Source organism: Antedon mediterranea, chromosome 5, assembly GCF_964355755.1.
Source record: "Antedon mediterranea chromosome 5, ecAntMedi1.1, whole genome shotgun sequence".
Classification (NCBI taxonomy): Eukaryota; Metazoa; Echinodermata; class Crinoidea; order Comatulida; family Antedonidae; genus Antedon; species Antedon mediterranea.
Window position 1 is genome coordinate 15,799,280 of NC_092674.1, and position 12,539 is coordinate 15,811,818.

The following is a 12,539-nucleotide window of genomic DNA, read 5'->3' on the forward strand; positions in this document are numbered from 1 at the left end:
TGGGTGATGGACAAGCAAATTTCGGCAGGGAGTGAGATGGCTCGCTCAGCAATTGTAGGTTGTTTTCATTGGTTTACACATCAATATAATCATATCAAAGAATTTAAACTAAATAATTATAAACTATTGTAAGTGTCTACATTTTATCAGAAAATTACTTTGGAATTACTAGTACTTTAGTTACTGTGTTTTGGGATTGATGGACTTGGTGGAAAAGACATTACTACCTCAGCCTCACTATGGTTGGGACTTACTGTATGTAAAAAAACTATTTTAATAAATAAAAATATCTATGCCGGACCAGACTATCTTCAGAATGTTTGAAATAAGACTACAACGAAGAAAGTACTGTAAGATGCGTGTTAACTAGTGGTGTTATTGTCTTAAAGGATTGTTTCTTCTTCAACAATCAAACTATAGGATTAATTGTACCTGTACAAAAGAATATTTAAAATGTTTGTATTATTGAGGTCATTACAACGGCAGTCTTGGTAAATTCACCTAATAATAATATTTGTTTCCTAAAATTTGACAAAACTACGCCTCCAGATTGCTAGAAATTGCACTTGTAATCAATATTACAGCAATATATATACTGTATAAAACATTATGGTGTTTTGCATTAAAAATAAGGGGGACCCATCCCCACAAAAAATATGTGTGGGTGTGGGAAGAGCTACTGTATGAGTGAATAATTAAACAATGTATGAATTAATTCCCAGGAAAATACGGGAGGCTATTTAAATTAAGAGAAAATCCAGTCCAACCTTAAACAGAGACGGGGGGGGGGGGGGGGGAGAACTTTCTAAAGTCTATGACTCTCTACTAGGGTAGGACGCCATCCAGAAGTAGGGAGTCAATCAGTCGTCAGTCAGCCAACACCAACTGAGGACGGAGAATGGTTTCTCCGAAAACTTTACAAAAATTATTTTAGTGTGAGTGTCGTAGAACAGTATTAAACCTTAATTTAATATAAATCTCTTCATTCTTTATGTATGACCCATTTACTGTTTAAATGGAATTGAACAGATCGTCTTGGACCGTTTAGGGAATTGATTAGAACATTACAACATACTGTACCATTAACTGGAGGGCTGGTTTATAATTTTCCCAGTATAATGTTAAATTACGATACAAGCAGTTACTAAAAAAAAGATTCCCTCTTATTTCTTTCACATATCAACAACATATACTAAATGTCAACGTGGTAGAATCTCGTATACTGACGGTACAGTAGGTCCAGATCTATTATTTTTAATGCATATGTTTCTATTGAAAGTAGTACTTCTCCATAATTTTTCATTATTTTCATGTTTCTAGGATGTTTCATCATTTACCAAATGCCATTATTTGTACCATTACACAAATATAAAACATTCATTATTTGTTTTATGTACATTACATGTACAAGTCCCTTTAGATAAATTTCCAGTAATACCCTGATGAGGAGAGCCTCACTTGGGTGTAATAAAAGCTCTTAATCACCAACTCTGATAATTTATGACCCTTAATCACTGATGTCCAGTGGTACAAGGCCACCTAGAAACTGTACTACTGTACTACAGCCTTAAGCCTGGCGCGAATCACCGCGATTGAGATTTTTGTAGTGTGACCGAACGTGGATCGACTCACACCTGGCTTGAAATCGATTTCAATCCAGGCAACTCAACCAACGCGCGCTACCCAGATTGACCCTTCTAATCTGAAGTCCTTCATAACTATCACCGGCATTTTGTATGCTGTGCATTGCCATCTATAGTGATTGAATTGAAGACGAAACTAGCATCGGCTAGCCTATAGAAAGGCCGCCTCTGTCTGCGGCAGGCCTAGGCCTATATCAATATTATGCTTACGTTCAGTCGATTACATAATTATATTTTTAATTAAACAACAAAATGCATAGGCTTAGTGAATTCTAAATAAAATTGTAACTATGCACTACAGATTTGCTCCTGTAATTTATTTAGCTAGCCAACTGATTTCCGGTTTCGTTCGGAGGACAACCCAACAGAATTCGAATAGGGTGACCGCCCAATAAACTCAAACCTGGCTTGAAATCTCAATCGCAGTGAGTTGTGCCAGGCTTGAGGCTGTAGTGTCACCGTAGCCTATAGTGTATAGCAATCCCAATGAAGCAGATTTGTGTTACAAGGACCCTGCTGTGTTGTGTAAACAATTATGTTTTTTCCAACGATTCTACTTCTTGTTTAATTAATCAAAATCCTAAAAGCGATCTTAAGTTAAGATGCCGTTTTAATCTAAATTAGTACTTCCATCGCGAAACCAGTCATACAATAACATTTGTACAAAATAGGTGGCGCTGTTATATTTCAAAAGCAATAGTATAAAAAAATATTTTCTAAATGTGAATAGAACTATTAAACGATAATTTAATAGTGCGTACTATTGCATGCCATTTGACCCACAGTTGTCCAATCAAATGACAGGAATTTATTTAGGTTTTATATAATACAGAATAAACTTACTCTCTCCTTCTATTGGTTGTCTTTCTTCTTCCGCTATTTTAATTCCATTTTTCATACTTTCAAATTTCTGTAGTTGTTCATGTGTTAACCTTTGTTGACTTAAATTGTTGTTGTTCTTCTGTTTGCTATTGTATGATCTCATAAGATCAGCATAATCACCATCTAGTGCAATCAATTCCTGATGGCAGCCAGTTTCACTGATTCTACCAGACTTCATTAGTATAATCTTATCGCAGTGGCTCAAATACTAAAATTAAACATGTTAATGATTTTATTTTTATTGATAAAACTTATAACTTAAAGGATTGAATTGATACAGTTTCATCTTAGCATAAATTATTAACGAAAAAAGAGAAACACAATCCATCTATAATTGTAAAATAAACATAAAGTTAAGAGTTAAATTGTCTAAAAACCCTGTCAAACATCTTTACCATGGACTTGGACATGGACATCATGGTATTTTCTATTATTGATTGAAAACCATTTTGTTGTTGGTACAAATGCAACAGCTATTACATATTACCTAAGCCTGTCCACTTTGAAGGGAATTGTGGAGAGTCAACAGGCTTCAAGGATTTCACCGGAAAAGGGGATATGTCTGGAAAAATGTAAATTTCAATATAGTACAAGATATCATTGAAAAAATTCAATGACTCCAATTTTTAATTGTTACCAAATAAATATGGTTCACAAATTGCATCATCATAGTTTGTTAACTAATTATGTACAAAATATTGAATTTTTTTAGATTTATTTTCCCTTGAAACATTAAATGTAAGTCAAACTAAATAATATTGTTAATATAATTAAAAGAACTTTAATTAAATTTCATTTTTGTTTTTAGCCTAGGCCTAGTTGCAACACAGACAAATTGAAATTATTAACACAACACTCTTCCATATGTCCTAGAAATGCTCAATAGAAATACACTGGCAATGTTTAGGCCCTGGTGCCCTATTTCAAAGTCCTGGATCTGTGACTGTTAATTCTAAACTTTAACCATTTTAAATCTCAGTGAAATTCAACGTCAAATGGTAATTGTTGTCTTATATTATAAACAGAGAAATAAAAAAAAGGCATTTGACAATTGACAATTTTTCAACAACGTGCATACATTTGAACTTGAATAATAGGTTTGACAAATAATTTCCTTGCTGGTGAAGGTTATATATTTTTATCATTTGGTAAAAGCAACTGATGACATCAACTACAATTACCAAACTTTTTACTCATCAAATGTTTTTACAAACAAAATTATTTAAAAACAAATTTTGAAGGCTTTAAAATTACTCTTTCAACTTAGACCTAGACATTATCAAACAAAACAGTGAAAGTGGGATTCACTAAAAAACCAAACATACAGCCTATGGCGTTATAGCGTTTTAGCATATGTTACTAGCAAGGTCACATTACAAACCGTAGAGAAAAACAATAGGTGTTCAGATCCATAGCATACGATTATTGTAAACAGGAGTGCATCATTCAAGTTGTTTCTAGTTGCATGTTTTCATCATTATTCCCACTGTATATAGGCCTGATCTCAGTCCTAACAAATTAGGACAAATGGCATCGGAAAAATGTTGCCGTAATTAAAACATACCTCAGCATTTTGTTTTTTTAAATATAGTGCAGCCAAATTTCTGATTCTGTTGTTTTTATTTTGTAGTAAAAAACATTTTCCCCAGGCTCTTATGTTGTTACAAAAATAAGCAGGACTGTTGAAACAACCGTTTAATGTAGAACAATCCACCGCAAATGTAGTAATTAAAACCAGTTAATGTAAAACACTAACAGCAATTATGTAGTAAATCAAAATCAATACCAGCTAATGGAGAATGGTTCACAGCTAATGTAGTAAAACAACCATACATCAAACAAACCACCCTTGTAGGTGACCAGCTCTCTTAAGGGACCACCTCTATTGAACAACAACTGTGTTAAAGGACCGCTTCGTAAGTGCCCACCTCTCTTACCGACCACATTTCGAGACAGTGATCACCTCTTTTAGCTCCACACAGACCGGTTCTAGACCTAGAACTCAAGTCAATGAGTATCTCCCGGCCCCCTGATGGAATATTTTTTTGCAGTGGATTGATAGCCTACAGATTCCAATTCACTACGATAGTACAATTAAACTTGTTAATATCTAAAGCCCAGATCACACTGTATTAATTTGGTCAAATTAACCAAGTCGTGTCAGATCTCCTAAAATATTATCCATATTCTAACATTTATTTGAGGTTTTAAGATAATGGTAACTAAAATCCTATTATTATTTGTATTGATCTAGATTGTATAATTATGTTGAAATAAGTAAACTAGTGAGGTTTTTTTTTAATCATTGATTTAGATGGAAAAAATGTTTATTGATCATCTCTTACAGGCAATGCTAACATAACAGTTAATGTTGACAACTGCATAAAAATACTGCTTATTAATTTCATCATGTTTCCGTTTGTTAAACTGTAAAACAAACATACAATATATATGGACAGGTGGTTATTACAAAATAAAACATCTTCATTTTCTATCAATCATTATTTTTATTTTCTAACAAACTTTTATGACTTTACAAAAGAGACTTAAGTGGTGTCAACTGGAGGATAGTATGAGTGCCTGCAACAAAGTCAGATTAAGTCAGAATTCCTGCAAACAAAGCAAAATTAGGTAGATTCCAGCAAGATAGTACTGTAAACAAAACTGGATCAGGTAAAGTCAGATTAGGTGGATGCCTACAACCAAAGCCAGATTAGGTAGATTTCTACAACCAAAATAGAATTAGGTAGATTTCTGCAACCAAAGTAGAATTAGGTAGATTCCAGCAACCAAAGTCGAATTAGGTAGATTCCTGCAACCAAAGTAGAATTAGGTAGATTCCTACAACCAAAGCCAGATTAGGTAGATTCCTACAACCAAAGTAGAATTAGGTAGATTTCTGCAACCAAAGTAGAATTAGGTAGATTCCTACAACCAAAGTAGAATTAGGTAGATTTCTGCAACCAAAGTAGAATTAGGTAGATTCCTACAACCAAAGCCAGATAAGGTAGATTCCTACAACCAAAGTAGAATTAAGTAGATTCCTACAACTAAAGTAGAATTAGGCAGATTCCTACAACCAAAGCCAGATAAGGTAGATTCCTACAACCAAAGTAGAATTAGGCAGATTCCTACAACTAAAGTAGAATTAGGTAGATTCCTGCAACCAAAGTAGAATTAGGTAGATTCCTGCAACCAAAGTAGAATTAGGTAGATTCCTAAACCAAAGTAGAATTAGGTAGATTCCTACAACCAAAGTAGAATTAGATAGATTCCTACAACCAAAGTAGAATTAGGTAGATTCCTACAACCAAAGTAGAATTAGATAGATTCCTACAACCAAAGTAGAATTAGGCAGATTCCTGTAACCAAAATGGAATTCGGTAGATGCCTGCAACCGATAAATCACAACACCAAACCAGATTAGGAGTAAGTGGATGCTTGCATCAAACCAAATTAGGTTGAAAGACAGGTGAATGTCTGTATACAAAAGCTGGGTAGGTGGCATTGTGGGTAGGTGGCATTGTGGGTAGGTGGCATTGTGGGTAGGTGGCATTGTGGGTAGGTGGCATTGTGGGCAACCAAAGTACAGTAGAACCCCTATTAAGGAGACCCAACAAATTGTCCCCTTAATATACAACACGTATAGTTCTGAAAAGAACTTTTAAGTTTCTCAACGTTTCGATCAATACACTTTTACCCCTCCCTCCCATTTGGTGTTCCCAGGGTAAGTAGGATCTGGCAGAAATATTGATTATTGAATCTTGGCCATATATCAACATAAACCAGACCATTAAACCATTTGTGGCTTACACATGTTTAAACTTTGGTCTATTATGTGCTGTAGGTAGCCTACATTGCAATGAACTGAACATAATAGCTTCTAGGAAGCCGGACACCTGGTTCAATGTAAGCATATAACACACTGGAGTACAATTATAAAAAAACAATTAGCTAGTGGGATAGGTGACATGGCCTACTTTTTAAACGTAATACAGTATGTATTTTATATGTGAAAATATATAACATTAGTTTGGGTGAGGAAATAGTTTGTTTTTTCTCTATGACTGTTTTTATTATGCTGATTTATAAAAAAACAGTCTGATTGACAGATTGACATACAAACATTTAAAAAAACCACAAAATTTATTTTCATTAAGAATATCAAAATAGATTATTATAATAAGTAACTGGATGTTGATGTGCCATTAACTTTTAATAAAACTGATATAGTACATCTGTTTTTGTCATAGACCTTTACAATGTGTGTAAAACCACAAAATGAATTTTCACAGCAAAATACTATATCCAGACAAATAAGCAAAATGTTTTAATGCACTATTGGGTGATATTTAGTTAAGAAGTCAAGTACTATATTTAGAGGTTTATAAGGAATATTGGGAATATATGACATCAAATACTGTTAACATTGTGCTATATCATTTAAATGACAATAAATCAAATATCAAGACCTTTACTAAGCTCATAAAAATGAGTTACATAACTGTAGATAGAATGAATTCTAGATCATATTGTAGAATATTATTCAAAATGTATTTTACTGATTTTTACTGTATGGCTATAAATAGAATATTACAATTAGCATTATTTTTACATTAGGCCTATATCAAGGTTGGTATTGTGTGTAGTTAATGAAGGCATAGAATTCATTGACAAACTATGTTACGGTATAAAAAAAAGATACATTGAATTGTTTGATTAAAGTAAAAAAAGTCATATTACAAAAAAATTATGTTGATCATGCGATGTACATGTCATTTGTTTTACTCATTTAATCATTTTATTTAGAAATTAATATTCTAAACAAAATATACTTTTATTTCATTCTATGCATTAATGTTTGTATTAATATAATCAATAGATCTGACCACACTGCTGTGAATGGAAAGTGTTCAAAGTGCTGTTTACCTACAAACATAATACACCTGTGCTTCACAGATTTGTAGAGGGTGTTAAAGGGGGTGCACATGCTAGCTGTTTCTATTTATGAAGGTGAAATCTAAAGGTGAAAACTAGGTTTCTGTTGATCCCTGAGGGACACAAATATGCTCAGGACAGTAAATGCTGCTAAACAAGTCTGCCAACACCTCATAATAGTCAGCAAATAATCTTAGATCAGGATATGTGGTTAGTTTCACAGATTAACAGATATAAACTTTGGTTAAACAAAGTGTGAGCCATACTGTGTTTTCACACATGTTTTTGCATTATTAAACTAAAAGCAGTTTGAAATATTTATTATTATTTCGATATGTCATTACAAAGTAATGGATGAATACTTGAATTGTCAGATTAGCTTGAAATGACCAATATACAACTATTAAATTGTGCATGCTTAAAGGTAAAACATCAAAATAAAGTTATCAATCATGTACATACACCAGTGGAAATGACTATACAGTATCAATACAAATCCGCTAAATTAATTAAAAAATGTTACCTGCAATTGATGTGTGACAAATACAACAGTTTTATTTTTCAGTTCTTGCATTATCAGGTGAGTAAAGAGGTGTTGGCCCACATGAACATCCACTGAACTTAACGGATCATCTAATAGATAAATGTCATGGTCTGCATATAGTGCTCTTGCTAAACTTATTCGTTGCTTCTGTCCACCACTCAGATTCATCCCTCTTTCACCTATCTTTAAACATAATTATTTTTACAACTCAATATATGAAATTTAAAAGTTACTAAAAACGAGAGAATTCATGATACACTATCCAGCTCGTGATTGAACTGTATACATAATTGAAAATATTTGAAACTTATTATTAATTATAGTACAATTACAGGAAAAATTTAACTACTATTCAAAACAAAAGCATTTCAATCATGTATCTGTAAAATCATTTTGTCCTGAAATCTCCTAAAAATGCTGTTATTTTTTTCTTATGCTTGACTGGTCACAACATGTCATCTCTGCTGGATGGATTCTCTAGTAGTAGTAGAGACAGACAGGGTGCATAACATTTGTCTTAATTTTTAAAGAAGAGTGTGCTATTGTTTTTCCCTTTCCTATATTTTAAGTAATACCTCAATGAATAACACAACTAGAAAGCCACTCCGAGAGTGCCTACTGTAAAATTCTCCTACATAAGATTTCTCCGGTAAAAAAAAAAAATATATATATTTTTGTGTGTGTCTTAATGCTGTTTGTGATTTAGGCTAATTTCACTACAAACATGTGTATGCGAGTTTGGTGTAATGGTTATGTAACAAGCCTTTCAATTAACAATAGCTTCAGTTGACTAACAATAGAACAGCAACATGAAAATCAAACGAGTGAATTTGAAAAGAAATAGGGTTTTTAAACTACTCGCATCAAAAAACCTGTACATTAAATCAAGTTATGTTTGAAAATTACAAATCATAACTCTTGTCTCTTGTACAAAAATGAAGTTTTTTGGACAAGTAGTTCTCGAGAAAATGCAATTTCAGTTTACTTGTTACTTTTAAGACTCATGCTCGCTGGCTTTTGAAAAATTCTGTCCTATCTTTTAACACTAGCAAGTCTGAAAAGTATACTCAAAAAGTGGTCCAGAATTTGGACCATGGTCCCAATTGGTCCCAAAATTTAATGGAATGGTCCTTGATCACATATCTATCTGTATATTCATTTTGGTAAAGATCTTGTAATTACTTTTTGAGTAATCCTGCTAACAAACAAACAAACAAACACACGCTACCGATTACATATACCTCCTTGGCGGAGGTAAATTATAAAAGATATTTCAAACAATTACCATTGTTTGGTCACCGTTTGACAAGTTCTTGAGATCTTCCAAAAGGCAACATGCAAACAGTGCTTTTTTATAACGTTCCTCATCAAATGCTTTTCCAAAAAGAATGTTATCACGAACTGTTGCATTCATTATCCACGATTGTTGTGCAGCATAGGCAAATGACCCATCTGTTGCAATTTCTCCTTTTGTACATATCATGTGATTCAATATTGCAGACAATAATGAACTTTTACCTGTTCCAACACTGCCACAAACTCCTACTAATGAACCCTACAAGAATAACAAAAATGAATATAAAAAAAAAATCTAAACTAAATGACATAAACACAAATCATACTTGCGCAAAGTAATCTTTGGATAACAAAATAGCAAACCGATTATTTCAATATAAAGAGGGCAGAACAAGATAATAGTAATTTTAGCTCTTCAAACTAGAAACTACAGAGGTCTGAATCATGATTATTTTTTTGCCATCCTACCTATAGCTAATAGGGTGTCTAGAAAACTCACATCTAGAAAACTCAGATCTCAGATATATCTGAGTTTTCTAGATCTAGAAAACTCAGATATCAATATCTGAGTTTTCTAGTTCCAACATGGAACTAGAAAACCCAGATCCAGATCATCAAATGGATCGTTCCATTATTATTAGAGGGTAGCATATTTTAAATACTACACAGTATTATACGTTTTCTTACTAATAATAATACTTATTGTAACTTGTAGTAGCAGCCTACGACTTAAATCATAAAGAAATACAGTATACACCTTTTAAAATGCTAAGCAAACTCAATTCAAGGCTCAACTTGTGGGCGCTATCGCGATGTATCGCGAAGAGTAGGCCTGGTCCTACGGTACTAGACTAGAAGTGGTCAACTCGTACCCAAAATAACTCGTACCTATTCCCAACTTGGCTAACTCATACCTCAACCAACTCGTACCCACACCAACTCGTACATGCCACATTTTTAAGCCTACATTTTAACGGTAACATGCACTGTATTTTCTTTATGATTTAAGCCGTAGGCCGCTTCTACATGTTACAATATTAGTAAGAAAACATGTACACAGTTTTAATAATACTCTAGTATTTCAAATGACCTACCTGCTGATTAATAATGGAACGATCCAAATGACCTACCAACCAATCAAATGATAATCTGAGTTTTCTAGTTCCATTTTGGAACTAGAAAAGTCAGATATTGATATCTGAGTTTTCTAGATCTAGAAAAGTCAGATATCTGAGTTTTCTAGATCTAGAAAACTCAGATATATCTGAGATCTGAGTTTTCTATATCTAAGTTTTCTAGACACCCTAGCTAGTAGGCATATTTAACCTGAAAAAAAATCTTTTCTAAAATAATAATCAATTTTTGTTGTTGTTGAATTGCCTTTTATTTCAATATGCTAATCCTACAGGTATTTAAACATGTTACTAGTGTAGAAAAAGTATGGACTAGGTGTAGGTCTAGTGTAAAATTGAGTAGGGTAATATAAATGGGTGTACTTGTTTACACTGTGTCACGTAATCAGTCAATTGTATGGATGCAAACGATATAACATAATCCAACTTTATGAAAGTTGACACATTTATTATAATTATTATTATTATTCACAACAATGTCGACTATGACTCACCTTTTCAATCACTAAGTCAACATCAAACAACGTTTCCATCAAGTTTTCTTTTGATCTGATCTTTAGAAATGGTTGGCACATTTCAGTGTGATCTGCAATGCTATCTTTTATCATAAGTTCTTTTCTATTTGTATAATCATCTTTTTTACTGTCTGTTTCTTGATTAGGCTTATTGTTTATTTTGTTTTTTCCCTTCTCATCAATACATTGGTCTCCATTTACTTCACTAATACCACTTGGGAATGCATCTTTGTTCCAACAAAATATTGCTTTTGATATAGTAATTGCATGTTTTTGATCTTCAGGTTTTTTATTTTTTTCCTCAATATCTTCTAATAATAGTATTTCCTATTAAAAAAAATACCCAAAAGCATATGTAATTTTTAGTTCAAAAAAAGAAATTCTATGTAAATAGTATAGCTTACCAAACAACCTAATAATATAATTACTAAACTTGAAATCGTCACTTTGACGAGTCGGTTATCTGCACCACAAACGTCATGCGCACGTACATTTAGCCCGTTTTATAAAACGCTCACAGAAAAAAGATTTATATGCTATTATGATCTGAATAACAAGAACATAATTGTTGTCAGTGTGCTCTCGACTATTTTGTTTCCAAGTATATAGGCCTACACTAAATGTTGTGTACAGACTATATTCAGTGTAGCTTAGGTGAAAATATGGGACCGGCCTTTAATTCTAATTTTTAACATGATGACGTCATCAAAATGAAAGACGAAGATACCAATTTCGGATGAAAATTGTTTGAGCAACAACATATTAATTCGTATATGCATGCAAATGCAAAATATACATAACTTTTAACTGAATGATGAACCCAGCAGTGAGTGCATGGCTTTTAATCAATCAGTAAATCAAACATTCTATCATGCATGGTTTATTAATACCTCATTCAGCTGGCATTAATTAGAAATATCATGTCTATTGGGACATATACACATTAATATGTACAGTGAATCAGTGTTTTCATGAGTAATTGCACATTTATTTTATTGATTTGCATTGTTTGCAGACTTCTCTAGGAAATATAAAATCTACTGTACTACTTAGTATTTAAAAAATATAATAATTAATTAATATTTGGAATGATTTCATTGATTGCATTTTGGATGTCAGCCCGCAACAATCGGCAGTCGCATTAAAACAAATCATGGAAGGGCTCGGTTCTAGAGGCTAGGCATAGCATAGATTGGGTGATAGTGAGCGTATTGAGATAAAACATTGTAATTTAAAACATAACTTTGAATTTACCATTGCGGTTTCTTATATTACTATTCTGTAAAAATGTAATGATTCTAGCATGTTTCAATACCATTTGGTAAAATACGTTTTCATTGACGAGTTGCTTGTTGGGAAATAGCATTAAAGTAAGCGTTTACGTGCTTGTGCAAAACCTCCTTTATTAAAAAAGCATTACCATTGTACGAATTTTAGCTGCATTCACAATTTGGTAATTTTATTAGTGTATACTGAATTTTTTCAACCACTTTACATATTTGAGCGTAAGGACAAACATGCATCATAAATTGACAGTCCATAATAGGATCCAACTTTTCAAGAATTCACCAAGTGTCTGATCATCAAC

General features: G+C 32.8%; 1 protein-coding gene across 2 annotated transcripts in view; it reads right to left on the reverse strand.

Annotated features, from left to right (window-relative positions):
• LOC140050378 (ATP-binding cassette sub-family C member 5-like) overlaps window positions 1-12,539 on the reverse strand; it is a 95,867-nt gene that overhangs the window by 20,847 nt on the left and 62,481 nt on the right. For both annotated transcript variants that reach the window (XM_072095541.1, XM_072095542.1), the window contains exons 10-13: window positions 10,931-11,278; window positions 9,293-9,562; window positions 7,987-8,190; window positions 2,487-2,733 (exon numbers count right to left, since the gene is read on the reverse strand). In XM_072095541.1, the coding sequence (XP_071951642.1) occupies window positions 2,487-2,733; window positions 7,987-8,190; window positions 9,293-9,562; window positions 10,931-11,278 (1,069 nt within the window). The remainder of the gene's footprint in view (window positions 1-2,486; window positions 2,734-7,986; window positions 8,191-9,292; window positions 9,563-10,930; window positions 11,279-12,539) is intronic.